This window comes from Neurospora tetraspora, assembly GCF_033439725.1.
Source record: "Neurospora tetraspora strain CBS 560.94 chromosome Unknown B0H65scaffold_9, whole genome shotgun sequence".
In the NCBI taxonomy this organism is placed as follows: Eukaryota; Fungi; Ascomycota; class Sordariomycetes; order Sordariales; family Sordariaceae; genus Neurospora; species Neurospora tetraspora.
In genome coordinates this window covers 1,387,629-1,415,241 of record NW_026944391.1, presented here as the reverse complement: position 1 = coordinate 1,415,241, position 27,613 = coordinate 1,387,629, and the positions used below count along the sequence as shown (strand labels likewise).

At 52.7% G+C, this 27,613-nt stretch overlaps 11 protein-coding genes across 11 annotated transcripts; 5 read left to right on the top strand and 6 right to left on the bottom strand.

Moving 5' to 3' along the window:
• The first annotated feature begins 75 nt into the window (after positions 1-75).
• B0H65DRAFT_480681 (RAVE subunit 2/Rogdi) lies at positions 76-1,811 on the top strand. The gene is made up of 3 exons (XM_062827595.1): positions 76-331; positions 450-635; positions 705-1,811. Exons 1-3 carry the CDS (start codon positions 266-268, stop codon positions 1,557-1,559), a joined length of 1,107 nt encoding a protein of 368 aa, XP_062677194.1. The 5' UTR covers positions 76-265; the 3' UTR covers positions 1,560-1,811.
• On the bottom strand, positions 1,800-3,835 carry B0H65DRAFT_340270 (NIPSNAP-domain-containing protein). Its single transcript, XM_062823630.1, has 3 exons — positions 3,266-3,835; positions 2,852-3,157; positions 1,800-2,547 (listed from the first exon to the last, which is right to left on the bottom strand). Exons 1-3 carry the CDS (start codon positions 3,471-3,473, stop codon positions 2,063-2,065), a joined length of 999 nt encoding a protein of 332 aa, XP_062677193.1. The 5' UTR covers positions 3,474-3,835; the 3' UTR covers positions 1,800-2,062.
• An 845-nt stretch (positions 3,836-4,680) lies between these two features.
• Positions 4,681-5,677, top strand: B0H65DRAFT_340136 (ATP synthase j chain-domain-containing protein). Its single transcript, XM_062823629.1, has 4 exons — positions 4,681-5,011; positions 5,077-5,106; positions 5,238-5,288; positions 5,374-5,677. Exons 1-4 carry the CDS (start codon positions 4,963-4,965, stop codon positions 5,430-5,432), a joined length of 189 nt encoding a protein of 62 aa, XP_062677192.1. The 5' UTR covers positions 4,681-4,962; the 3' UTR covers positions 5,433-5,677.
• Positions 5,664-6,830, bottom strand: B0H65DRAFT_583427 (uncharacterized protein; the record flags this gene model as incomplete). The annotated part of the gene is made up of 2 exons (XM_062830881.1): positions 6,227-6,830; positions 5,664-5,954 (listed from the first exon to the last, which is right to left on the bottom strand). The coding sequence occupies exons 1-2, from the start codon at positions 6,512-6,514 to the stop codon at positions 5,664-5,666; spliced, it is 579 nt and encodes a 192-aa protein (XP_062677191.1). The 5' UTR covers positions 6,515-6,830.
• On the top strand, positions 6,808-8,476 carry B0H65DRAFT_480674 (serine hydrolase-domain-containing protein). The gene is made up of 2 exons (XM_062827594.1): positions 6,808-7,221; positions 7,473-8,476. Exons 1-2 carry the CDS (start codon positions 6,918-6,920, stop codon positions 8,324-8,326), a joined length of 1,158 nt encoding a protein of 385 aa, XP_062677190.1. The 5' UTR covers positions 6,808-6,917; the 3' UTR covers positions 8,327-8,476.
• On the bottom strand, positions 8,477-9,787 carry B0H65DRAFT_480671 (uncharacterized protein). The gene is made up of 2 exons (XM_062827593.1): positions 9,188-9,787; positions 8,477-9,063 (listed from the first exon to the last, which is right to left on the bottom strand). Exons 1-2 carry the CDS (start codon positions 9,448-9,450, stop codon positions 8,607-8,609), a joined length of 720 nt encoding a protein of 239 aa, XP_062677189.1. The 5' UTR covers positions 9,451-9,787; the 3' UTR covers positions 8,477-8,606.
• A 1,037-nt stretch (positions 9,788-10,824) lies between these two features.
• On the bottom strand, positions 10,825-13,925 carry B0H65DRAFT_583419 (uncharacterized protein). The gene is made up of 2 exons (XM_062830880.1): positions 13,374-13,925; positions 10,825-13,313 (listed from the first exon to the last, which is right to left on the bottom strand). The coding sequence occupies exons 1-2, from the start codon at positions 13,790-13,792 to the stop codon at positions 10,979-10,981; spliced, it is 2,754 nt and encodes a 917-aa protein (XP_062677188.1). The 5' UTR covers positions 13,793-13,925; the 3' UTR covers positions 10,825-10,978.
• Positions 13,926-16,345: 2,420 nt separating this feature from the next.
• On the bottom strand, positions 16,346-19,505 carry B0H65DRAFT_340075 (pectate lyase superfamily protein-domain-containing protein). Its single transcript, XM_062823628.1, has 3 exons — positions 18,760-19,505; positions 18,099-18,697; positions 16,346-18,037 (listed from the first exon to the last, which is right to left on the bottom strand). The coding sequence occupies exons 1-3, from the start codon at positions 19,184-19,186 to the stop codon at positions 16,553-16,555; spliced, it is 2,511 nt and encodes an 836-aa protein (XP_062677187.1). The 5' UTR covers positions 19,187-19,505; the 3' UTR covers positions 16,346-16,552.
• A 1,898-nt stretch (positions 19,506-21,403) lies between these two features.
• B0H65DRAFT_436037 (uncharacterized protein) lies at positions 21,404-21,823 on the top strand (the record flags this gene model as incomplete). The annotated part of the gene is made up of 1 exon (XM_062825220.1): positions 21,404-21,823. The coding sequence occupies one exon, from the start codon at positions 21,404-21,406 to the stop codon at positions 21,821-21,823; it is 420 nt and encodes a 139-aa protein (XP_062677186.1).
• Positions 21,824-22,431: 608 nt separating this feature from the next.
• Positions 22,432-22,933, top strand: B0H65DRAFT_446703 (uncharacterized protein; the record flags this gene model as incomplete). The annotated part of the gene is made up of 2 exons (XM_062825810.1): positions 22,432-22,840; positions 22,929-22,933. The coding sequence occupies 2 exons, from the start codon at positions 22,432-22,434 to the stop codon at positions 22,931-22,933; spliced, it is 414 nt and encodes a 137-aa protein (XP_062677185.1).
• Positions 22,934-23,343: 410 nt separating this feature from the next.
• Positions 23,344-27,365, bottom strand: B0H65DRAFT_512660 (uncharacterized protein; the record flags this gene model as incomplete). The annotated part of the gene is given in 8 exon segments (XM_062828591.1): positions 23,344-23,767; positions 23,786-23,904; positions 24,600-24,758; positions 24,768-25,158; positions 25,532-25,536; positions 26,144-26,226; positions 26,296-26,504; positions 27,034-27,365. Coding segments are annotated over 8 exon segments (1,722 nt in total).
• Positions 27,366-27,613: the final 248 nt, after the last annotated feature.

Below are 27,613 nucleotides of genomic sequence, written 5' to 3'. Positions count from 1 at the left end.
TGCCGCTTCACCGCCTACTGCATGCGGCTTAGCGTGCTTCCACGGCCGCGAAGCTCCCCACTTGGCTCCATGCATCAAGCATCCGTCATTGTCCCAATTGCTGTCCAGTGTTCATGTCGACTTCAACTCCAGCAAAACACCACAACAGGCAGCATCTTATCCATCGAGTATTCTTCTGGCCACGACACAATAACCATTTGATACGATGGATGCCTGATCCAACAACACGAATCACCAATAATACCCTACGCGACCATCGTCAACCATGTCTGTCGAGATCTGGCCACCTATTGCGCCAGAGCACCTTAAAACCGCCGTCGAAACATGCCAAGTAAGCACATCCGTCATCTCCATGCGCTCCTCGGTCTGCATACAAAACAATGGCAGTAGATATATCTGAAGGCTGGGAGCTAATTGACTCGCCCTTTGCGCGCCCTCCTCCTCGACAGGAACGCGAACTCGACTGGCTCGTCCAAGAACTCCGCGAAACCCTCACCAACCTCAAACATGGCCTCGAAGACTGCTATGCGCTGCTTGCGCCGATAGACCCGGGCAGCACCTTGGTACTCAGCACACCACGAAACGAGATTGTCAAGGGGCACATCACCCGGGTCGGCACACGGATAGTCAAGGGGGTCAGTCATCTTCGTCCATCACCTAACTAACTGTCCCCTCCAGACACCAACTAACAGTCCTCCAACCAGACCATCCACCTCCGCCTACGCACCCTCCCCCAACAAACCCTCACCATAAACCCCGACCACCCAATCCACCTCGCGCCACTAGTCACTTTACACACCCTCCTCACGCACTCCCTCGACCTTCTAACCATGACGCTCTCCTTCACATACCCGACCGAGTCCTCTGACCCTTCTCTCGCATCCGATTCCGCGTCCTCCAAATCACGATCCTCATCTCCGCAACTCTCGTCCGCCGCCTTCCTCTCCTCCCAACTCCGTCTCCTCTCGCAATCGATTTCCGAATCATGCGCCATCCTGAAAGGTCCTCCGCTAGTAACAGCCGCCGATCCCTCCTGGACTACGAGGTCGATTGCTCCTTCGCATTTCGATCCTCCGCTTACCGCGGCCGCGTCGAATAATAATCCTGGAGCGACACCGATACCGCCTGTAAGTTTCCATTTGAGTATCCAAGAGAGCAGCATAGTCCTTTGGCTGCGCAGTCTCGAAGCCGCCGGCGCCCCTGTCGGTTTCGGGACCAAGCTCGCGTTTGCGATTGGTACCGCGCGGAGGCTGGAGCATGATGAGGCGGATAGGATGTTTGGGTTTTGTTGCGCTGGGGAGGAACACATCGGGCCGATGGGGAGTCCGGGGGGTGTGATGCCGTCGAGCAGCAGTGGGAGGTCTACCCAGACGGCGGGGACGGGGACGAAGCCGCAACAGCAGCCACAAGTGGACGTCTTTGTGAGGGAAAAAGTCCGAGTGGAAAGTGCTGATCCTAGTCTGTTGTCACTGGCGGCGAAACTGACGGCTTTGGGACACACGCTGGGCTTGGCACGGAGGAACTTGGCAGCGGTCATGGGAGAGGAGCTGGAGGATTAGAGGGCCAGACGGCTACTGTCCTTGAAGGGGAGTAGTGAGACTTATTTCGGGTCGGACGGGACACGGGAGGCTGACAGTGTATATGGAAGTCGTTGGTGTTGTTGTTCGCATTGGCTGGAGTTGGATAGGACGTTTTATACCAAGGGATTCATGTGTTGTTTTCGGCATTGTTGTCCGTAGTCACAGTCTATGGAGGTTTAGCAGGCGCTTCGGTTATCAGTAGCATGGTGGTAATGTTTCTTGAGAATGAGTACAAATACGAATGGTATTTGTTGATGAAGTACCAAACCTAACCGCAATATTCGTCCAGCTCGCCTAACATTCCAGACATTACAAAACGCAGCATATACACATGATCCCTAATTATCCTTCCAGCTCCAGAAATTCGTCCATCTCTTCATTACCTGCTCCCAGATCCCAAAGCCCATCATATCCCAGCATATCCCATCACATCTCCTTCAAATCCATCTCCTTTCCCCTACTGACCCAAATCCCCAGGCTGTTTACGCAACAGGACTCCAAGGCATGGGCACCAAAATCCTGCTCTTCATCGTCTGAATCAACGGCACAGTCTTATGCACCGTCTCCGCCCACCCCTTTATAGCCCAACTCTCCTCCCTCTGTCTTCTTCGTTCCTCCAGGTCCGCAAACTGCCACAAGTGATGCACCGTATTCAGCTCCCCGATCTGCACGAACCAAGCCCCCACCCCTTCCATCACCTCGCGTCTGGCTTTCAGTCCTCTCCGCCAGTGCGTTTCCCACTCCAATAAGTTACCGGGGTGTAAAGTGTAGGAGCGTAACTCGAAGATACCGCCTAGTTGACGGGGCGGGGTGGTGGGCCAGAAGGAGAATTCTTGCATTAGGGAGGTGTGTCGCTTGTGCAGGAGGGGGGCGAGTTGTCGGGAGAAGGTAGGGTAGGAGGGGTGCGAACTGAGAGAGGAGAGGGAGGAGTGTAGGCCTGTGTAGCGTTGGTATTCCCAGATGTGGACTGTCGATGTTTTTTTCTTCTGTTAGCAGCTTTCTTAAGTTGCTTCTTCTTTTCCATTGCAGTGGGTGACGCTGCGCTGGCCTTCTTTTTTTTTCTTTCTTTCCTCGCTTCGCTCGATTCGCATCCCGCCGCACACGAATAGCCTAGCCGAATAGCAGCTTGCCAAGGAAGGAGAGACAGCGACTAAGAACACCCGACCCTCGAGCGCAGCGAGCAATGGAAAAAAAAAAAAGGCCAGCGCAGCGTCATGAATTTTAAGGATTTTCTCACGACGGACCAAGGAACGGAACGGGACAAGACGTACCAAAAGTATCAACATCCCCCACCTCCCCCCTCCAGCTCCCGACCAAATGCACCTTATTCTCCGGATCCCTTGCCCACTTCGGGTACCACTCGCCCACCAGCCCGACATACTCATCCACGCACTCCGGTCTGACCTGGTCAAACGTGATGCTGTGCACATACTTACCGCGCGCCAGCACCTGGCTGAAACTCGCTTCGAGCTGGGCATCTAGTTCCCTGCCCTCCTTTGTGCCATAAATCAGATTCGTCAGGGGCCCGGCTTTGCGAGGCGGTTCGTGGGCGGCGGCTTCGGCGGCGGCGAGTTGGGCTGCTTCTGTTTTTTTGGAGGAAGGGGTGTGAGTGGAATTGGAAGTGGGGGAGTTGGAGGTGGAAGAGGGGGAATTGGAGGAATTGGAGAGGATAGATGATAACGCACTCGCTTCCTGCTGTCGCTTCTGCTCTGCTAGCTGCTCCCGGAATAACTTTTGTTTGGCGTTGAAGGAGTCGACTGTGTTGGGTTTGATGTCGGCTAGGGAGGGGGTTTTAGGGGAAAGGATCGTGGGAGTGGTGGAGAAGGGCCGGAGCAGTCCCGCGGCGAGGGTGGTTGGGCGCATGGTGACGCGCAGGGCTTGTCGTGATAGCATCTTGTTGAGTGCAGTGGTGTTCTGGTAGTCGTCTAAGGATGTTGTTTGTGTTTGTCCGGAGGAAGTTCAAGTCTCGAGAGATGTTGCGAGTTCGAAGTGGTGCTTGCTGGTCGAATGCGACAAGTGACCGTGACGAATGCGGTCGGGTTCGGTTGACGGTTGTATCTGTTTCGTGCAAGTTGACCGAGTATACCTGGGGTATGTATACTTGATGCGACTGTCGCGAAACAACTAAAGAACAGGGAACCGCGAAACTCGTGGAATGGGTCGATATGGTTGATATGGCACGATCTAGCTGTGTTGTGGTTTGATTCCGAGGTTGGACAACGTCTTCCAAAAGGAAAGTGGCAGACGGGTTGGTTTGTTGTGTTCCTTTCCGGGGGAAGCAGCTTTGACACGGGCAGACGGCAGACAGACAGACAGCAGACAGCGGGGAGGCGTTCCTTTTGCGTGCGGGGAAGCTTCCTTTCTCTCCTTGACAACCAAACACTGGTACTGTACTGCACGGCACGGGATGTGAAGCACACGCACACGCACAACGGGCAGCAATAACCAGCAATGGAACGACGGAGATAAAGGTGTGATGAACGGAAAAGAGAAAGAGTTATTCTCCGGATGAAAGTGAAAAGAGGGAGGGAGGAGATCAAGAGTTATTGGATGGGGGGAGTGTCGGGTAGGTTGTGCAACGATGACTTTCTAGGGTAGCAATGAGGAGGTGTTGTTGATGAGTCTTGTTTCCCCGCAGTCTAACTGTCTTGGTCTCGGATGTATGTCTGGATGCTGTATGCTGCAAGTAAACAAATGGAGAAAGGGGGGAGATGTTGACTTCCAGAAGGAGGAGGGAACGGTGAATAATATCACTTCTTTACACTTCTTTACGGGGACAAGATTTCAAATAGCTTTACTCGAAGCTCTCGTGGTTTGCTGGCTGCTGGCTTCACCGACCGAGACCCCTTATTTCCGGATGTCTTGTTTACTTTGCCCTGTTTCCATGTTGACAACGACCAACAGTGACACTGCCCTGCAAGTGCCCTGAAGCGAGCACTGGCGAGACCAAGCAAAGAGGAGTAGTCCAGCAGGGTCCTCAAACTCCATCCGTGACAGCAAGTCAACCAATGGAAACCAAGGAAAACAGGCAGCTCCAGACGGGACCGTTAGGTTCCCGCAAACGGGAGTGCGGGGTGTGATGTCACGAAATGGAGTCATTTGTCACAAGTCAAAGCGGAGAAAGGTTTCCACGTGCCGCCAGTCGGTGACTTTGAAGCACGGACCATTTGCAACACGTTTAACTTGAGGAAAGCACAGCTTGGAGCTTGGGCCTCTGAGCAAATATTGACACCTGACACTCAAGGCACCAACAACATCCAATCGGCCGCGGACGGCAAGCTCACGAAAAACGCTCGCCTTGACAGAGCCGACCCTTCTTCCGTCACTCTTGTACAAACCCACTCCCGGACTTCAACCCAGTTAGCCCGCAAATACCGTCAACATGTCTTGGTTCGGCGTCACCCCCCTCAAGAAGTTCCCCGCCCCCGTTTGTATGTTGCCGTCCCAGGATCCCTTCTGCATCTCAAAGAATGTCTGCTAATGCCTCTGTAAACAGTGGGGCCGATGGCTCCCTTCTTCGCTGCCGGTATGCTCCCCCGCGACCGTTGATATCCCCCGGTCCGATCGCCGAACGCACCGACGACATGTCCGACCATGATGATACATACACTGCGACAAGGATAGATCTTGGGAGGAGCAAAAACTGACACGGCGCAGGTTTGGTCATCGCCTACGGTATCAACTCTCTCCAGGGCGCTCTCATGCAGTGTACGTCGCGACCTTCTCTATATGTCCCATAGGCTATCTCCGTCCTCCCCGATGGGACCCCCCGACTGACCCAACAAACAAACAGCCGATGAGTGGAAGAACGACCCCCGCAACATCTACGCCAAGAACAAGCCCGCCCACTAAGCGATCCTTCGAAAGAAAGAAAGAAAGAGGCGATGGTGCGATGATGCAATAGACGACACGAACAAGACAGCTTTTGGCAGACCCTAGACCTATCGAGAACCCCGATTACCCCCCAATGGACCCCCCAATGGACCGTTATCTTCATCAGCAGGAACTGGCGCCAGTGTATTATAATGGGAGAAACAAGCCGGAATGAAGTGACTTGTGTGTGTCGGATGTCGGATATTGCGTTCAAGACGGCCGTGACATGCGCCCATTTGCGATTCGAACGACGACAACAACAACAACAACGATGTGCGAAGAGGAAGAAGGGGAGAGCAGTAGCGGGGGGAACATGGAGCGATTATGGGCGACGGGTGCACCCGACACAGCAGATCGGTTGGGGCCGATGATGTGGTCCCGAATTCTGTTGTCGTTGATGTTGATGTTGTTGATGTAGATGTTGGTGTTGTTGGTGTTGTTGGTGTTGTTGATGCTGCTGGTGGTTCTCCCATCCTCCCGGTCCATGCGTATGCGCCCGTCCTAGTCCCTGTGTTTGTTGAGCATAAGGTGCATACCTTAACAATTATCGATCCAAACACGGATCTACTTATATATATATCGAAGGATTCCCCACCTTCTCCTTTTCCTCTTTCTTTCTCCTTCCTTCAATCAATCAAGTCAACCACTTTCGTTCATTCTCGTGCCCTCGTCTCAACGCCCACTCTGTGCACTTCGACAGTGTTTGCCCTTGGCCTTGCACCTGTCGTTGTTCCTGCCCTTGTGAACCTGTCGTTGTTCCTGCCCTTGTGAACCTGCCTCTGTCCCATCTGCTGTTTCTTCCCCCTAAGCATCTCCATCAGATCCCGCGAATACATCTGGAACGTCTCCCCCAGCGACAGCGCATCCTCCCACCGGGCACCGTACCACTCCAGTAGCTTGCCGATCTGTCCAAGCGCGGTTATGGCATGGCAAGTGCGTGCAAGTTCCGAAGATGCGATTCCACCCACATCCGCCCAACAGTCCATTGCGCCACCGGGGGATACCACATGCTTGACTCCAAGCAGTTGCCAGCAGACGCGCTTCGGCGTGTCGAATCGCATTCACATCATGTTCCCATTGATATGGATGTGTTCTCTCTGGCATAGAGAAATGAGACCCATTCACGGCCCATGTTGAGAGATCGTTTTGTATCTCACGGATACCTGGGAATTAGCAGAGGTTACATACTTTTGTTCTGGGGAGTTGGGAATATTTGGGTTGTTTGTAAGTTAGCATTAAAGTCGAAGGTGGGTGAATATATGAACCCTAGAAAAGACCAAATAAATGAGGAATAAACAACAGCTTTATAACGTTCGTATGTGTTGTTTTGTGACGCTGGTGGCATTGTCCTTATCTTGCCCCCTGATTTCTAATCTCACCAGGCTCCGAACGGGCGCAGCGAGCTCAGCCGAAAATCCGCCGTCTCAGTGACATGGACACGACTCATCCTTTTCACCTCTGAACATGTTCCGCATCCTCATCCGCACTCCCGCCAGATCATTTGGGATTCTATACACCGAACCAACCTCGCGATCCTTTTCAATCAGCAGGGCATCCCGATTTATTCCCAGTCACACAATGGCCGACAGCGCGCAATCAACACCCGTCGAGTCATCGGCATCGACACCGGCGCCCAATGCCAATGCGCCCGCCCAGCAAAAGCAGCAGCAGCAAAACAACAAGAAGCAAAACAGACCTCCCCATCCTAATGCCGCCAATGCGAAACCGAAGCCGGTCAAGAGGGAGGTCAGGATATTGATGCTTCATGGTAGGTTTACGGTTCCCGATTGCACGGACAATTGCCCCTCATCGCGCCGGCCCCGCGGCACAATGCATCTCACCGAATGGGTTCACCTCACTCACCGCGCTCACCTCATTGCATTTTCCTTATCACCACCAACAAACCATCACCATCCTTAACCCCAACCATCAATTCCCCGTCCACCCACCTTCCATCACAAACCAATATTCCCCCTCCTCCCCATCGACCCCAAGCAGAAGCTAACACGCCAAAAACAGGCTACACCCAATCAGGCCCTCTCTTCCGCGCCAAAACCCGCGCCCTAGAAAAACTCCTCATCAAAGCCCTCGCCCCCCTCAACCTCGTGCCAACCCTCATCTACCCCACCGCCCCCAACCGGCTTTCCGTCTCCGACATCCCGGGCTACCAAGCCTCTTCGGACTCCGGCCCGGGGGAGGAAAAGGAATTGACGGATAGCTGGGCTTGGTTCAGGCGGGAGGAGGCAACCTGGAATTATAGGTTGATTAACGAGGGGTTTGAGCGGTTGGCGGAGACGATGGAGAAGGTTAATCTTGAGGGAAAGCAAGTCGTGGACGGGATGGTGGCTGAGGAAGGGGCTGAGGAACCGAAGGAATTGAAGGGGGTGGTGAGGAGCGAGGTCATTGATGGTGTTATTGGGTTTAGTCAGGGAGGAGCGATGGCTGCTATGTTGACTGCGGCTATGGAGCATCTTGAACCAGGCCAGCCGCGTCCTGTCCTCACGCCCGAGCACGAGGCCTGGGCGAAGCAGATCAGGGAGGCGAATAAGGGGCAGCCGCTCAAGTTCTGTGTGAGCTACAGTGGGTTCTTCGCGCTGCCGCCCGAGTTGGGGTGGTTGTGGGAGCCCAAGGTGAAGACGCCTACGATGCATGTCTTGGGGAGTTTGGATACGGTGGTGGAGGAGTCTAGGAGCAGGAGGCTGATTGAGGCTTGTGAGGAGCCGGTTGTCGTGGTTCATCCGGGAGGACATTATGTCCCCGTCAACAAGGAGTGGGTGGCGCCGTTGGTGGGGTTTATTAGGGCGTGTTTGGAGAAGCATCAGAAGACGGTGGCGGCGGCGGAGGGTGAGAAGAAGGTTGAAGAAAGCCATTGAGGTGGAACAGGAGGGGATGGACGAAGGACGACGGGCCGGGAAGTGTTGCCCCGATGTCTGAAAGATTACAATCGAATGGGTAGGTAGAGATGTTGAGCTTACAAACGAGGCATAGACGGATAGACACAAGAGACCGGAAAGATAGGTAGACAAGAATCCTTTTTGTCCAGTCCACAATACACTACTATCATAATGAGTAAGTTGAGTTATTTCCACCGCTGTTATCATACAAGCTCACCCACCACCCATCACAGCCATCCATCCATCCACCCACCGTCATCTAGTGCAGACTGTGACTGAACTCAACCACACTCTTCGGCGGCACTTCATTCATATCCGCCCCCTGGTCGGGTACACCCTCTCTCGCCTCCCACTTCGATCCCCTCCGCCACTTGTTTCCCCCCCTCGCACCCGTCGGCAGATCTCGATGATGGAGCCCCAAACCCGTATCCTCCCCAAACACATTCGCCGCCGCCGCCCTCTTCCCGCTCTCCAATATGCTCTGCTGATACTTGTGCGGTCCCCCCTCGGTGTTATCGTACCCGTGCCCGCGCGCCTGGTCGGGCGGTAACAGGTCCGGCCGTGACGGGTCAAAGGTTTCTTCGGTCAGCTTTACCGGGTCCAGGCCCCATCCTTTGACGACTTCCTCGTCGATGCGGCCGGGCGAGTGTTGGTAGATGTGCGCGGTTTTGTCTTCGGGGCCGCCGATGCCTTCGTAGGCGTGGCCGTGGAGGAGGCTGTGGTGGTGGTGGTGTATTTCTTGTTAGCATACACAGTAAATTTGCTTTTCTTTTCATTGCTTTGCTTTGCTGTGCTGACATGGACCACAAAGGATTAGAACAACAAAATGACAAGACTTACTGCCCCTTATCATCCCTGTCCCCGCCCTCCGGCTCCGGAATCTTCTTGTCCCACGACTTGTTGGTGCACAGGTCCTCGCCGTACCGGATCTCGGTTCCCGGAAACTTCCTGGACGCCTCTAATTCGTTGATGCCGGGTGCCTCTTCCTCGATACCGGCGCGTCGGTGGCCCGTCTTGGCATACCAGGTGTTGAGGTCGCGCTCGGCCTCCTCGGCGAGGGCGTTGAGATCCTGCTGCTGGTTTTTGTTTTCGGAGGAAGACATTTTGGGTGGTGTTCTTGTTTCTAATAGACTTATGGTGGTTTGCTTGTTTATGTTCTGGTCTTCAAGAGCTCTTCTCTTTGTCTCTTCGGTGTCTCTGGCTGAGAGGATGAGAAGCAGCACGGTTGAGATTGAGATATATTTACGGGAAACTCCCCTCACGAATGGAGCTGGTGATGTCAAAGGGTCGTAACGTCATGTGTCCAAAAGCGCGGAACATGATTGATCAATTGAAACTTTACTGCCCCTCTCTTGTTCGATACGTATCGTGGCCAGAACATTCTTCTTCTTTGGGTAGGGGAGTTTGTGAGCAGATATTGATCACATTTTCGACTTTAGGTCACGGGAAGTGGTGTTTGTCCGAATTGGGAGCGTATAAGTGGTGCAGATGGAGATGGCACCCCACCGAGTCTGAACGTCATCATTACTCTTCCGGAGCACAACACCTCGGGCGGAAGCGTTACTTGTCGTCTTTGCATTGATAACTTGCCAAAAGGATTCATTTGAGTTGGTCCATCCATGATGAACCCTTGTGAGTGGTATTTGGGCATTGCCTCTGATGCCTCAGTGGAGTGTCGCTTCCCTCTCCTCATCGTCTGTTAGCGACTGTTAGTGCCACAGCAATTTCCACACCGGACCATCAACGCCCATCATCACCACAACCTTTCCCGTCCTGTCTTCGCGGTTTCGCGCAATATCTTGGACTGGCACGTATTCGATTGGTCCATGACGCATTTCGTAATCCTTCTCAGTTCTCTCTCTTCCAAATTCTACGAGGAACATCATAGCAGTACCGTTCCTCGATACCAAAATCCACGGTCATCAAATCGCAGCACTTGAACCCCCTACTCGAGCATTAGCGGGTTAGGGTACCATCTCTCGCTCCCTTTCCTTCCTCCTTAAGCTGAAACTCTTCAACTCTCCCACCACCGTCCATCACTCAGCCCTGTCATTCATAGGTCAACCATTTCTCGGCTAACCGATATCATACACTTCGGCCGAGAGAACGACCACCACACGCTCGCAAACGTCCAGAACAACACCAAAAGAGGAGAAATCTGAGACAAGAATTGATGATCTTGTGCGACGACAGGGATGTTGTGTTACCATGTGCTTGGAACGCTGTGACTTCGCTTATGGTGCGTGCACCTTCTACACGCAACAAAAACACCAAGGCATCAAAAAGCAAGCGCCTCTCTTCAACAACTTTTGTTCAGAAAGCAATCCATTGCGCCTAGACCCTAGCCTAGAGGTATCGCCGAAGCAAGAAGAAAAAAAGAAAGCTAAAGGATAAGGCAAAGTACATGGTGTAGAGATGGTGTAATATGACAACAAGAAGTAAGTCCGAACGATGAGCTAAGATTGATCCTGAAAACAAATGCAAACCAGTCAGTCCATAATCCTTCCATGTAAACCGTGCGACAACTTTACCACGGTGTTCCTTCCTCCTTGAGTCCAGATGTTGCCAGGGCATCCCTTCCCTCACACTCATTATCACCATCGCCCACTTCCTTCTTGCAAGCTTCCAAGCTCACAAAGCCATAACCTCATGCCACCTGCCCCAACGATCCTCATACCTGTCATCATTCCTTCTATGGTGAAAGTCAGAACCGCCGCCGCCGCTTCCACCAGCACTGCTGTTCCCACTGCTACTTCCACTGGCACTATTCAGGTCCAATGCTGCCCTCTCGAACTGATGGAATTCGTCGAACCCTTCGTCTGCTGCCAGACTCTCATCGACCACAAACCCTCCTCTGTTGCCGCCATGGATATCTTGTTGAACCGGGACAGAACGAGGTATCGGAATCGGCGGGAGTCGATCAAAACCAGTATTAATCCCGGGCTCAACAGGGACATACGACCGACGGCCACCATGTGCAGTCCCCAAACTCCTCACTCCATAAGGCACAAAGGGCACAGCAGGCACACTCATACTCCTCCCTCCTCCCATGTTCAGGCCAGGGGTAGTTAGTAGAGGTACCGCAACCGCACTCCCATTCCCATTCCCACTCCCACTCCCACTCCTAGCCATCACTTGCATCCCCAAATCCCGCCCCAAATCCCGCCCCAAATCCCGCCCCTGTTCCAATCCAATTCCCCTCTCCATCTCCCTCTCCACCTCCCGTTCCCTATCCCTCAACAACCCCCTAACCTCCTCCGCCTCCTCCCACCTCTGCACCCCCCTCAAATACGCCTCGATTTTGCGGGCTGTTTGCACCCAGAACTGATCCTTTCCACCTCTTCCTGTTGTTCCTAGTCCTGCTGCTACCGTCATTCCACCCACTCCCATGCCGATGCCCACACCCATTCCCATTCCCATACCAGCCATGCCCATGCCCATGCCGAGTCCAGGAATGGTAGAGGTTGTTGTATGCACGCCCGGTATCCCGCCGCCGTTCATAAGCAGGATCTTTCTCCGTAATGCGACGGCGGTGGAAACGTCCCCTTCGTGATCGGCGATGGAGGCGAGGAAGTGGTGCGCCGAGAAGAAGAGGTAGCGGTCCAGGTAATCCCAGTTTTGCATGGGGATTGGGGGTCCTTGGGGTTGTCCTTGTCCTGGTCCTGGGGCGAGAGCGTGCGGTCTGGGTGCGCTGGTTACGTTGTTGATACCGTTGCTGTTGACGCTGCCGATGCTGACAATACTTCCCACTCCGGCTCCCATTACCCCCCGATTCCTAACCCGATATTTCTCCTCCAACCGTTCCACCAACCCCCCCAACATTCCTCTCGCCCTTTGCCCAGCCCCTGTTCCTGTCCCTGTCCCACTCCCCGCCCCAGCCCCAGGACCAACAACAACACCAGCATCAAAAAGCGGCAAATACATCCTCCCCAAAAGTCCCTCCAGCTCTAATATCCGCTCGGTCGTCTTCCCCTCCCCCCACCGCTCCATCTCCCTCCTCACCAATCCTCCAAAGTCGCTCACCAAGTTCTTGACGATGGCATGTTCAGGGTCCATGAGGATCACGTAGCCCCTCTTGAGGTGGATAGTCACATGGTCCGTCTCTCCTCGCAGTTGGCGACAGGTGTTTATCCACAACTTCCAGGCGCGGGTGATGAAGAGGTGCAGGGAAGGAAAATCGGATGTGGTGACGAGGTGATGCAGCGAGGAAGAGATTTGGTGTAGGGGGTGGGAGGTGCAGCCTGTTTGGGCGTATTTGAGGGTGGTGAGGTGGTGGAGGAAGCGGATGTAGATGGGGAGGATGTCGTAGGGGGGTTGGTGGGGTTGTGGCTGAGGTGGTTTGGTGCTGGGGTGGGTGGGAGAGGGGGTGGAGGAGGCGTTGTGGAGGATGAGGAGTTGGGGGACGGCGAGACAGCAGTCCCAGATTGCTTGAATGTCGCCTTCGTCGGCAGAGGTAATGGCTTCTTCGATCTGGAGAAAGGCGTACCGCAGGAGGGCGCCGCCTTTGGTTGTTCCTTGGGGATTGTTGCATCGGAGATGGCGGATCGCTAGAGCAATGTTCTGCAGGATCGAGTTCGACGACATGGTGGCGTGGTCATCGGCGTTGATTTCGCCGCTAGCGATATGTAACCGCGGTCTTGGACCGTTCATCTTCCACGGAGTCTCTCTTTCGGGGTCGGCCCAGCGGGCAATGTAAGAGGCGTAAGCCAGTAGAGTCGACTCGACGAGGTAGGTTGGCTCGCTCTGGAAGTAGAGACGTATCATCTGGGCTGGTTGCGAGATGAAGTTCGACTGGCATCCTGGCTTTGAAACGTGGCCGTGGCTGCTATGGCTTCCTGAGCCCGACGAGGTTACTCCTTTTCTTCGCATGGATCGAGACTTGGTCGGCTTCGTCGCGTTCGTGTTGCCCGACTTGTTGTACTTTGCCCATCGCCATTTGGCGAATTGGCCTTTGTACATTCTTGCCCTGATCCGGAAGTGAAGTTAGTCAAGAGTCTTCCAAACACCCGGCACGATAGAAGCATACGTGGCCTTGAACCGATGAGTCGACAGCATGATCTCGACCACATCGTTCAGTATAAAGTTCTTATTCATATACAGATCGTAGATGATATCCTTCTTCGCCTCCCAATCAGCCGGGCAGGTCGGTACCAGTGGCCTCTCAGGCAAGGTGTTGTTGGTAGGAGTCGCCCTGGTAACCGGCTGTCCTTGCTGCTGCTGTTCCGCCGACGGATACGCGACATTATGATGATTCTGGCTGTGATGGCTAGCAGTTGAGATCGGGGAGTGATGCGAATGTGAATGCGATGAGGAGCTGTTGTCTGATCCTGAAGAGCTATCAGAGTCAGACGAATGACCGCTGACGCTTTCAGGACTGAGGGGATGGTCGAAGTTGAAGAGTTCAGATTGAGTCGAAGACGAAGAGATGACTTGTGACGCGCTCATGATAGCATCTTCTGACAGTAGATATCAATGCGAGTTTCTGGCCAGCGCGCCCGTGGGGGTCGCCGCTCTAGTGGTGATGAATTGGTTGACAGGAGTCGTAAAATCCAAAGTGAGTTGTGAGTTGTGAGTTATCGGCGAGTCTGTATGCGGTAGAATCGTCAAGTCAGGTTGTTGTACGGATGTGGTTGGATGGAATTGGGGAGGGGATGGAGGAGTTCAAAGGAGGGATAACTACCACAAGACGAGTGAGTGGACGGAGACCATTCAAGGATTCCTGCCAATGCCAGGGACAGTCATCCTTGACACTCCTGCATGCTCTTACTTGCCATGAGTGCCCTGCCCAGAACAGAGCCCCAGACCGAATGATGGTCACCCTCTCTACCCCCATGCCTGCCGCTTCCCTTTCCGTCTTGAGCGTGTCCATGTTTTTGCCCGTCTTAGCCGTTCAGTTGCCTGTGTACATGTACAGTGTCAGTTCCCTCTGCTTCCACCCTGTCCCGTCTACCAGATTTCTCTGGTCGTGCATGTTCAACCACTCGTTCACTTCCCTCCCAGTCTTCACATCCAGCCCCGCTCCCTCTTGCTTCTGGTTCGACCCGTCAATCATTTCCTTTGCTATTTGCGTCACCCCAAATCCGCTGTGTCACCGTCGTACAATCCTCTACTGTCTGGAGCCTGTGTTCCAGCATCCAGAACCTTCATACAAGTGACAGAAGGAGGGAGGCATGGCACACTCTGAACAGGGCGTCGTCGCCCTGCATTCTCCCTGACTGTCCTGTTCTGAGATGGGGAAATGGGAAATGTGCCCTGCACTCCCCTAACAAGGCTAGTTGTGGTGTAGGCTAGCCGAATCTGCTCGTTGCGTGACACAGTAATCGGAAGAGGGGAGGCCGACAGCGTTTGTGTGTCGGAACGGAGATATGATAGCGTACTTCGGTGTGTTGCTCATGGAGCCCTAATGAGCTTTCCCTAACATGAGCAGTACATTAGCAGGCATTCCTACCGATACTACCACGAAGCGTTCGCTTAAGGCGCTTGCTCTCGGAGTCAACAGCTAGATAAAGCGTTCGAATGAGGAGAACGCCCAAAAATCCACGAGCAAAGCAAACATGAACATCTCCAAGCCGTAGTACCCGTCGATAGCCCGCCCGTAGAGGCTCCTTGTGAGATACCCCGGGGTAAGCTAAACGGAGGGTACCCGCGCCCGTAGGGCACCCGAGAACCAGTGATCCGCTCAACACACGCCTGCTTTCGTGTGGATGGCTCTCAACTCAGCAGTTCGTGGCGGTTCTGTGTGTGGATGTGCGGCCTGGGCGTCGGCTACCGACTGTCGAGCTGTGATACTCATTGAGGCATTCTAGCCATATCTGTGGCATGAGAAACCACTCCCACCTTGCATGTTGGTCTTCTATCACAACTGACCAGCCAACCTTTGAGCATCGAAGGGGAACACGTTCTGTTGCGCCAGTTAGAAGCTTCATCAAGACACAAACTCCGGTCCCTTGGTTAGGATCGGATAGCGTACTGCAGAGTGGATGTTCAGATATGATGAGATTTCGTTCCACCCAGCCGTAAGAGAGGGAATCCCAGTCCCAGTCCAGTCAACGGTCTAGTGCACGCCACTACGGCCACAACACTAGGCCACGAGGTGTCAAAGAAGTCGGTCGATGTTGATCAACAGAATCATTGCCGGGGCTTCCATGCCACCATCACTCCCTGGCGAGTGTAGCCTATTGACTGTAGACAAGTGAGGATAGATCTTGGGGACCGTTCAGTCACTCACAATCGCACTTCAGAGCACAGAGCGTGCTGGCAAAGCGTGTTTTCGTATGCACCGAATACCTAGTTCGTGGAACTGCGTTGCAATTTGGTGGAACTCGGCAGGATGAAGTATTGGCTGATGGCTGATGCAATCTGTGTATCGTCTAGCCGCACTGTGGTTTCCTGTGGTCTTGTGAGACATGCTAGTGGACTTGGTGGTACGCGAGAGAGCAGAGGAATTGCGCCATCCGGGCGTTGATCTTGACGGCCTAGCTTCTTTGGGAGTTGAAGTGTGTTCCCATGGCCGTGAAGGTAATGATGGCTGTGGGACAGAAGTTGGGAATGGGGAGGCAAAGAGTCGACCGGAAGTTTGGAAGGGAGATTACCTGGAAACGGACGAGTGACCAAAATGACGATCAACGTGCAAGACGGTCAGTTCCACGGCCGAGTGGTCGTAAGAAGAAACCGAACATGGACAGTCCAATACCGCTTGCTTTAGTTAAGAAAGGCAGTTGCAAGATTGCGATATGGTGTGATAAAGAAACAGAAATGCGTGCAAGAGTATCCCGAAGGTGTTATGTATTAGGCCGTGAGGTGTTCGGTTTCTTCTGACGAGCTCTCGCCCAGTTGCTTTGGGTGTCATGGTCGTATCCAAAGTCGTGCAGATCAGCTGCTTTTGGCGTTACCGCGTTTGACACTTCGAACGCCCTATCATTCTCAGTCTTGTCAATGTCAATGGGATCAGAAGAGAGCTCACCTGTGTATATCACATCACAACCTCCCGCCTGAAAGTAGAATAATGTTTTAAAAGTACCAAAACAGTGCAAGAAGCTATGTGCGGAAGGTAGTATAAGTACAGTTTAAAGACGATCTACAATGTCCGTGTCCCAGCACGACTCCAAAGATCGAATCCAGATGCCTTGATACTGTCCATCGTCCTAGCCAGATGTCCTTCCCTTCATTCCCTTCCTTGCCAAACAACTCCCGCCAAGCTCACCCCTAATAGTGAAACAAGGCAAGAGTGTTCGCAAATGTCGCCAGATTCTGGCTCCAACCCGCCAAATCCTTGCCGTCTCTCGTTATCATGCTGACACTACCGACCGTGTTCAGATTGTAGACCTGGACCCACGGGTCCGCAACCTCTTCACTGGACCCGCTGGTCTTGTTCTGATGGGATGGCGGCCTGCTGCTCATTACAAACTTTCCGGGGTTTCCTGCTCCTGTATCTCTGGGAGGGATGCTGGTACTGAAGCCAGAGCCAAGGTTTATGGGTCCAGCCCAGAAGATTCTTGCCTGGCAGTTTTCACCGGAGCGAAGAGTGCTGCAGTTGACGTTGTAGTTGTTGAAGAAGCTGTAGAGGCCCGCGCCGAAGATGACCACGTTTTGTGAACCAAGGATGCGGAGACCCCATGCCATTTCACATGTTGGGTTACCTCCCAGGGTGAGAGAACCATCGGAGTTGACCGTCGTGTTGGTGCCGTACTGGACGCTTTGGCAGTCGGTGTGGAAATCGGGATCTCCAAGAGTGGTGTCGATCCTGGTGAAAGGGAAAGGAGCGGGCGGGTTGGGCTGGTAGTAAGGCGTCTCGGTCTGTGCTTGGCCCATGAAGACGTCGGTCGCATTGAGTAACTGGTACTGGTAGAGTGTGTGATGTTCACTGGCGGTGCCTACAAGCCAGACCCGCTTGCCTTCAATCAAGACACCACGTCCAGCAAAGATGCTGATCTGGGTGTTGTTGAAGTCCTCGATGTCGTGGTCGGCAACCCAGAACCAGTTGTTCTCTATGTAGAGATTCCCAGCCTTCTTGGTGACGTGGAAGCTCAACCATGCTGCGGTGCACTTTGCATCAGCGTGGACAACGGCGTCGGGAGTCTTGATGCAGTCAGTGAGTTGCAGGTTAGATCCTGCAAAGCCACCGATGCGTGTGTGGACGTCCCACAGACCAGAAGGTGGCATTTCGGCGAGGGTGGAGCTTGAACCAGCTGGAGGATTGAGGTTGTACTGGATCAAGATAGCACCTGCTGTTCCTCCCTGGGTAGACACAATGATGTCGCTGAGTTCAACGTAGCCGGCCTCTCCCACATTTCCGATCTGAAGAACAGGCTGTGGGTCGTTGATGTCCGAGAACTTGGGTCCCGCACCAAGGATAACCGCCGCCATAGCTTCTCCCACAGCTCGAACTCCTCCCGGAATGTGAACAGTGTCGGTGACCTTGTAGTATCCCGCGTCGAGGTACGCTACCGATCCCGATGTAAGAGCAGCAGTCTGGAAGAGGTGGTTCAGGGCTGCGGTATCGTCGGTGACTCCATCTCCAACAGCACCGTAGGATCGGGCGGAGAGGAAGGCCCAGGTCGCGTAAGTTTCGTATTGAGGCTTGGAGCGTTCGTAGAATTTGCCGTCTTGCTTGAGAGTCGTGGGTTGAGGGAAGTAAGCCTGATCGCGGTCCTCGTACTCGCGTGGTCCATTAGGGGTGTACGTGTTACCCTGAAAATCACAATGTTAGCACTTCTTGCTCAATGGATCTTGTGGTTGATTGACAACCTACCCTTGCGTAACCTGCGTCATGAACCAGTCCCGAAGGATTGCCCCGTAGCAGAGGGCCATTCGGACCCTGCAGAACGATGGGAACGTTGACGTAGTCCACATTTTCGATCACAAGCGAGCCTGTAGAGTTCACGCTGATGTCCCCACGGAAGGTAGTCATGGCCGTATTGACGTTAATGAACCTGCTGTCGAGAAGGGTGACAGAGCCAACGGCGTTGCTGGACATGTTGATGCCGACGTCGCAATCATAGATGTTGAGGGACTTGTACGTCCAACCCCAATTCCACAGCTGCATGATCGCTGTCTTGGAGCCGTAGAAGGTGAGGTTGCGCATTGTGTACTGCTGATTGCCGAACTGTGCACCCTGCTTGCCGCCGTAGAAGACCAGGTCCGCCAACATGCCACCGCTCCCTTCCTCTATGAAGATGCCGGTGTGATCATCCTCGGGTCGGGAGGATAGCTTGAAGACGCAGTTCTGGATCGAGGTAGCTTGAGATGAGGGCCAATGGAGGCCAGCAACAGTACCCGGGACATCGGTTGTGTCGAAGACAAGGTTGCGAATTTGACGGAAGAAGACATTGGTGGCTCTGAACTGAAGGGCTGTGCAGACGCTGTCAGTAGGGGGAAACACAAGGGACAGATGGTAGCGTAGGGAGACTCACTGCCGCTGTTCAGGTACGGATCCGAGTCGATCAAGCCAATGCCGCCGTAGGACTTGAAGTTGGGGCTGCCCTTGATGACAGGCATGGTGGTGGGATCGCCAATGATCTGGGTGTAGTAATAGTTGATGATGTTGGTAGTGACGAGGTAGGTACCGGCAGGAAAGTAGACGACAGCAGGGGTAGTGGTGGTTCCGTTGCAGAAGGGACCGCCGCCGCAACGGTTGCCGGAGCTGATGGCATTGTTGATGGCGACGGTGTCGTCAGTGACTCCGTCTCCCTTGGCGCCATAGTCCTTGACATTGCGGAAGATCTGGTAGGATTTGTCGGGGTTGAACGAGGCGACGCCCTGGTGCTGGATCTCCTCCATCCAGTAGGCCGCGCTGACGACTGACGCCAAAGCAGCGAGCACGAAGGCTTTGAGCCGCATCCTGACGGAATCTGATGGTTGTTAAGGATGTGGTCCTGGTGGCAATCTGTCGACAGCAAGGAGGGATCGAGACTCGAGAACGAAAGCGAGGCGTAAATGGTAAAAATACGTTGCGCGACCGAAGGCGAAAGAGGGTGCAATGCTAGGAGGGAAAGATCGAGAGCTCAAAAGATTCCGGGAGTAGATCAGCGACCAAAGCACATTAGAGAGCTCAAAAGATGGTGAAGGGTCTTGTCCGGTTGAGGAGTGAAGAGGTTTCAGGTTTGAGTGAAGGAGTACCTCTACGACAAGTGAAGTGAAGGCGAAGAGACCTCGTCAAGTCTGGTTGGCAACTTGGCCAGTGGCCAATTCACTCCTTCCATCTTCGATCCGATGTGTCGGTCGGTGGGTATCGAGTGACGAGCTTGGCGGGCTGCGTGCCTTCCTTCTTCAGTCCCAGACCATCGACTCTCCAACAGGGCACTGCACGTGACGATCCGTCTGAGATGGAGTGTTCAATCCGCATCTCTAGGGGCGTGATCCATCCATTGAAGGTTTGCAATCCCGACTTCTATCTTTCTCTTGATCACCACTCTGACATCCCAAACACGGTATGGTGCCCCCTTCAAACTGCCATCGCACACTTCATTCACTGTAACTTCAACCCCAAGGTAGTGTACATTGACAAAAGGCAAGCTGCTCCCGATTCAGTATGCCTCGTGATAATTTGGAAGCACATCGGCATGAGTTAGGCATTGTTTGACCCAGGAAATGGGTTGAAGTTTGACCATAAGGTGTAATAAAGACATATGGATGCCTGTAAGAGGAATTCAAAAGGTGTAATGTATTAGACCGTGAGGTGTTCGGCTTGGTTATACAACCGCTCGACAGGTTCCAGGCAATCCTGCCAATCCCAGGCCTCTCGACGACCGGTATCATGGACGACAATCAACTCTGGATCCTCGGAACGGTGATGGCCACCAAGCAGCCTCATGGTCGCACGTAGGGGCATCGCGCCCGTCGCAAGGGTTGGACATGGTGTGATACCAATCGGAGAGGGTACTCAACATAGGGAATGCGCGAGCGCGTGTCGTTCTGTGGTGATATCGACGAGCGTTGGTGTCAAGATTGAGGACAAGGCGATGCATGACGTTGGACGTCCGTTGGCTGCTTACGTAACGCTGACAAGGGTCCTTAACAGATAAGCCTACAATTCACCGCAACAAATGTTAGACAGTAGCAGCCCGTTGCCGGCCCGAACCAAGCTCCGTTGTTTGTCTCCCCCACCATGACGGCGCACCCACTTTCAACGACATGCCATTTTCTTCGAGACTTGATCCAAGTACCAGCGAACACATTGGGACAACTTCAACCCGCCATGGGTCAAAACCGAATTCCAGATACATTGACGCTCCGGTGGCCGTCACCATTGCCCTCATCTGAGTCATCTCTTTCCTAGCCCCCACAGTCGTGATTGAGATCTGTTGCTCAACCAGTTAGTCCCGGCGGAGTGCGCAGTTACATCCTCTTCTGGTTTCCTTCCTGTCGTGTGCAATATGCTGCGATGATGTTTCTCTCGACTTTGTCCCGGTGCGTAACCAGGTCCTAGCATAGAGCGTCGAGTTTCTTTGTCCAGCCCAGGCGAGATTCCCCGCCCCCTACTATTGTCTAGACCCCCGCCTCAGAACAAAGACGGCAAGCGCTGTCAAGAGGACATAATAGGCCAACCCCCAGTTCGATCCCGCTCGGCATCCCATCACCAACGTCACTCCCCTTACCACCATGGCTCGAAGCACCGGCGTTTCAAGCACGGCTCACCAGTCCGAGTCGACCAGAGCGGCCTCTGCTAACACCTCAGCCGTTTTCATCACTGCGAGCCCCAGCAACATGTCTCCCAATACCTTCACCACCACATGGCTGAGGATATGGTCGTGTCGGGGCCAGGACGATGATGACCATCTTGCGGATGGGTGCTTGGTGATGTGAGCCTGGTGTTTCATGAAGGGTGCATGGGTCCGTTGCGTTTGCATCAATGGGACGGTTACGCTCGTTTACACTGAGAGCACCAACGCCCATTGTGTCCCGGTTATGCTTGGGCCATCAACTGTTGCACTCTCGGATCCTCTCGTTCCATGGCTTATATCTTCGCTCTTTTCTCCTACCCCTACTCCTTCTCGCACCCTACATCGTCAACACCTTGCTACCACCGGCTGCTACGGCCTACCGTTATTTTACACAATGCGTCTCGTCGCTTCTCTTCCTGTTGCGGTTCTTCTAGCCGCCGCAGAAGTTATCATGGCCACTCCCAGCCCCAGCATAACGGCTGCTCCTACGACCTCGAACAATCTCCTTAAGACCTTCATCACCACCGCAAGCAATTGCACGCACACCGCTCCGACCGATTCCATTCACCGACGCAATCCTGAGCTCATCACATCTGCTCCAGCCGTCACCACGCCTGCCAAACCCTCGGTATTCACCACCGTTACGTGCCACGGAGACTATGGGGAAGAAGACGGATATGTCAAGCATAGATGCAAGGTGTATGAGTACAGGCTCAAGGAGCTGGAGAGCAGTGCGGGATGTGCTGTGCCGTTGCTTGGTGGTGTTTGGGGAATGGCCGGAGTACTAGTAGCTGCCATGGCAATTTTGTTTTGACACTGTCACCGTTGTTGGCAGACAACAAGCCTGGGTCTGCAGCTAAATAGTTAGCATGTATGAGGGAATAGAGAGTCGGATAGGCTTGGATAAGGTTAAATGAGGCTGAGGCGGAAGATCGGAAATACCACCATTGTTTTAAACTTCTTAGTGCAGCCAAGTGACTCCACATCTTAGTGTACCTGCGTGTCGATCCCGCCCTCCCGAGTCGTATCAAGGTGCAATACGTGTCAGGCCTAGACTTCTTTCCAGACGATGTCCACCGGGAAGGAGGCTTAGCTGCTCCAGACCCCTGGAAACTCTCTCGGTCTTCTTTACCGCCGGAGTTTCCTCCATCGCGGTGGTTGACTACATACATAGCTGCTTCCGTTGGCGACACTCGAGTCAGGGTTACTGCCATGAGCATAAAACGACTACATGCTCTACTTCGAGGTCCATAACATTGACGCACCGGCCTGTTGAGTTATCCAACGTGCTACAACACCTATTTATTGTCTTAGACCTCAGAAGCCAATCGGATTCCGGGCCAAAGAAGTCCACATCTACTACCACTCCGATAGGCAAACCACCATCAACACCTGCAAACGGCAACCCTCAAATCATCCAACATGCGTCTCACCCATCTCGTCACACTCAGCCTCCTAGGTCTATCAACCGCATCCGTAATCAACCCCCAAGCCCGCAGCTCTTCAGCGACAGTCGCCATCTCGACACTAAATCACACCACATCCGAATCCGCTTCATCTCTCCAGACCAGTCCAAACTCGCCTGATTTACCCTCGATGGCCCGCGTCGAGCCATCACCACCACCTTCTCCTCCTCCACCAAGTCCTCCTCCTGCCAACAACAACGCAGCCATCATCGACGACGACGTCAACATGACCGATTTCGACGACGATGAAGACCAAAACGAGAATACACAACACCACGGCGGTCACGGTGGCCACGGGGGACATGGCAGGGCGCACAGTATGAGTACTAGCAGCCACACGGGTACGAGTAGTGGCGGTGATGGGAGTAACGGGGGAAGTAGTGGGGCGAGGGGAGGTGGTGGTGCTATTGCGGCGGGAGGGGCGGCTAGTGGGAAGAAGAGTGATGGTGCTAGGTTGAGGCCTGGGATTGGGATGCTTGGAGTTGCTGGTGGGGTGATGGGGTTGGTGGGTTTGTTGGGTTGATCCTTTGATGGGTTCATAAGTTAAAGAGTACCTTAGATGGGGATCTTTAGCAGTATTGATGGTTGTTGGAGCAATGAGTTTATAAGGCAATAATGAAGGTACCTCTAAGCTTGTTTCGCTCGAGCTTCAAATGAGACTGATATAGTACACCTATGAACAGTACAAGATAATAAAACATACAGCAACAGAAATTTTGGAGAAGCCACCTGATTGTGGGTATATCCATCAGAAAGAAAGAGGAGAAACGCCGTTACTCCATCTTCTTGTTCACGTCCCGAAAGATGGCCGCTTTATGGCTTGAAGGAGCAACAGAAACGACGACCGAGGACTGTAATGCAACTACTCTTAACTCTCCTCCTGGTCCTTCTTCCTACCATCCTGCTCATCCTCTTTCTTCTCCCCCCCTCCGACCTGTCCCCCACCATCCATCTCACCAGGCTCACCCCCCTCATTACGAACAATGCCAACCTCAATTTCATCCTCGTCCTCTATCTCCCAACAGCGTCCGGGCGTCGGAGCACGTACCTTGCGAGGCGGTGTAGGATCTCGAAAGAACCACGTTGGAAACGTATCCAACGTAGGCAGGCGGGCCTCATATGGGCGGCTGTGGTCTTGGGGGAATGAAGGCTCGCTGGCCGAGGGAGCCGGGGCAGGCGGAAATGGGTTGCTTGGAACCCATTGAGAAGAAGAGGCTTGGCGGTATGGTGATGGTGAGGGGCGAAAAGGAAAGGACCGGGCGTTAAGGTTGTTAGCCGAGCGGGACTTCTTGCTGGCCTTAAACCTCTACTGGGTGCGCTTGTTGTTCCAAAGGCGCTTATTCTTCGAGGATGGTCTGTTCACCTTCCTCTTCTTGGGAGGCCGAGGATTGGGTGGAGCCGTAGATCTTCTACGCACTATCTCGTTGACCTCCTCGCTCAGTTTGTCCATAGAGACTTACTCGGGGGGCAGTGTCACTTTTATCCGGGGGCAGTGTCACTGCCCCCGTAGGGATATCAGGGTAGGGATTACTACGCGGGCAGTGTCGCAGTAATCTCTAACGCTATAATACTCCCTATATTTTTCAACATTCTAGCAATATCTAGTAATAGATACTTAGTATTAAGGTCGCTCAGGTATAATAGAGGTAGGTAGCTGAAAAGTGCAAAGTACGCATAATGGGCGCTGGCGCGGAGGGAAGTTCTTACCGCTTGGCGATTTAAATACTGTAGTAATACTATTCATCCATCCATCTACCTAACTAAAGCAGTTCTCTCTTACTTTCCTTGCTTCTTTCTTGAGGGTTTTAGGTATAAATGATAGTAGCAAGCTCGTCGTCGCTGGTAGTGTCATGCGAACTGGAATCGCTGCTGATTTTGATCGCCGCCATGCTGGAGAATGGAGAAAAGGTTAGCGAACGAATCGCTACATTGAGAAGCATACTAGCGTTAAAATCGTATTCATACGAATAGTTTTAGTAGAGTTATAGTAGTTAATTAGTACGGTCAGTAATAACTATAACACTGCCCGCGTAGGGATATCAAAGGAGGGAATACTACGCGGGCAGTGTACACTGCCCGCGGATAAAAGTGACACTGCCCCCCGAGTAAGTCTCTGTCCATGACCCCGTCCCTTTCTTCGCGTGCTAGATTCGACTGGCTGAACACGGCTGCTTTCAGCCGCCACGAGCCAGCGACATGATCTGCGAGAAATGCGGCGAAAGTGAGGTTGCGAGGCAAATAGTGTATCTCTATGGTGCAGCCGCGGCCGAATAGATAATGTGACTGCCACACAATTGCGCGGACAGTGGGGTTTGTGTGCTTGTCATGAAAAGACGCCTCCGTCCTTTTGCGCTTTCCATCCGACGTGACATTGCTGCCATCTAACATAAGGTTGTTACCGCCCGACACGAAGTCGTCACCAACAAGTATTCCCTTATTGATACGCCTTTGGCAAGTCACCGAATCCGAGAAAATCTTGACCGTGGATGATGGAGGACCAAAATGGTCGACACGTTTGATTACCTCCTCGAGGCCCTGCGAAAGAGCGCTGATTTCTGCATGATCGGCACTATAGACCTTGCGGTTTAACCAGTTCAAAATAACAAAGTCTTCCACGCCCCAGCCGTCCTCTTTCTTTTTGGTAAAGAATTTAGCTTCGAGGCAGTTGGGAGCAAGGTCTATACTATCATAATTCACGGATTCATATAGCGCGGGAAACAAATCAAATCGCCAAGCCAAATACAAGTAAATAACCAAATATAAATAAATAAATATAGGTTCATATTTGATTTGCCCAAATAAATATGGATCGATATTTGATTTGGTCTATTTGACCGCTTTCTTAGCACACCGGCAGAACATTTTTTGGTAACATTTTACCTGGAAGCTGGCGGTATCGGAGTCGGGGTTAAGGTTGGCGATAGACCCCACATGTCTTAGCAAATCATCAAATAAATAAGGATAAATCAAATCCAAATAAATTCAAACGGGTATTTAACCCACTGAAATAAATACAGATTCATATTTATTTGGAGAAAACCTAGGCACACTCATACCTTTCCTCCGCGCTATAGTTTCAAAGGGTTAGGGTCCCTGGCAGCTTGTGACAAGCAATGACACCCGTCATCCAAGAACCCGCTTTTAGCCGTAAAATTTCGCCCTTTCAATACGCGTCACATTGCACTCCATTTCGTAAAACTTTGGCTGCCTACACGTCGCATCACCACTTCACAACACCAAGAGCACAGGAACAAGAAGATATTACGCAGCCAGAGTGCCAAATAATTAGCCTAGGGATAGGACAAAATGGGTATTAATAAAAACGAAAGCCCATTGTCATTAACGAAAAGGATCATTAGGTAAAAAGGTAACGGGAAAGTTGGATTTGAAGGTTTATACTGCGCGCTTGGTAGGCGGGAGCTGAACGCCATAAAATCATCACCAGCGCACTCTAGGGGACGTTTGGTGAGGTTAAAGGTTTCGCTCGCATCGATGGCAGAGACACAACAAATCTCGAAATTACCCGCAAAAACGGCCGTAATATATAACAGCTGCCATCGGTGGATATATAGGTGCGCTGAGGAAAGGTATGGGTGTGCCCAGGTTTTCTCTTTATTTATATTTGATTTGTTTCCAGCGCTGGATTCATAGGGGTCCCGAAAGACTACTCTATATCCTCCTATGTCCCCGCGGAACTGTGCAAAGCGAGTGTTCTCGCTGGATCCGTCACAGAAGATGGCAAATTGTAGAGCTCCATCGACGAAAAGATCCCCATTTTAGGCGGCTTTGGCTGTCTCAATGGCTGTCGCAAGTGATTAACTGTAACGAAACATTATTCCCTTAAAAGACCGAGTTTCGGCCTTCCATAGAGGAAGTCTTGGATCTTCGAAAGGTAAGGAAGACCTAGGTGAGCGCTCTCTAGTCGTTACGCTAGCTGCCTCTAATTCTACCATACTTGCAAAGGGTGCTTGGTATTCTATAGTAGACACTCCCAAGACATCCTCTCGCTCATCGACATCTACCTCTAGACTGCGTTTGTTTTCGTACTGCTGCCATCCAGAGAATCTGGTCGTATAGTTGTATACTGCAAAGCTCAGGCCACTTTTAAAATGCACCGTACAGCCATCTGCACCCCCCTTGTACTGCCATTATACTGCAAGACCCGTTTACTTGAGGTAGTTCAATTGAAATTTGAATGCGACGACAGGGACGATGTCAGGCGCCTCTTATAGGGGGTACAGGGCTCGAGCTCTGGCCGAGTGTGCTGGAGTTCCTTGGAACTTACAGAGCATTACAGAGTGCAGGAGGTGGATGTACGGCATTGACTGCATTTTCGAGCATGTATACATTTTGTCGTTTTGTACGATCATGCCGAAAAATGTACGATTTTTAGCCATATATAACCCTAACCCGAACAAGGCTATGCGAGGCTGATGTAAGGGGGTCGCAGATTGCATTTTCTCACGGCAACCGACCAAACGACACTACTTTTGTACGGTTTTCGTACAAAAACAGTCGTACAGACCCCTTTATACGAAAACCGCACCAAAACAAACACAGTCCTATAGATTGTAGGATGTGACGGGAATTTTCTTGTGCATCCGGATGATGCATTGGCGATGACTTGGAGGGCGCTTTTGCATGACCGGAAAGAGCGTCGGATTCTGCCGCCACCATTCTGGCCCCGCTATCATCTTCGGCTTCTGTCAACCCGAGTATGACTTGCGCTGCACCTGACTCGTCAAGTCGCCGCTTTTTTGCAACGTTCGCAATCATTTCTGTTGTACTTTGAATGGGTGTCTCGTCTGTCAACCTCTTGCTTCCGCTAAGCTCCGGCGCGCGATTCTCGTGGTGAGGGCTCCGAGTCGGAGCAGCATCAGGTGCCTCCATGGCAGGGCAAGATGAAGTATTACCTGATGAATATGTCGTTAGATTGCGTTAGGCTCTAGAGTCACTGTCCTTGGTCCAGTTGACTCGCATTTGAAGTTGAACCGCACTTGACCTTTCACCTCTGAAGTGATGCGAGAGGGAGACTTACTCTTCACAGACTGTCAGCGCGCAACGGGTAATCGGAAAGAGTTCGCCGAACGAGCCGAAAGAGCGTGGAGGGAATGCGGCTCTTTGCAATCTGAACAGCA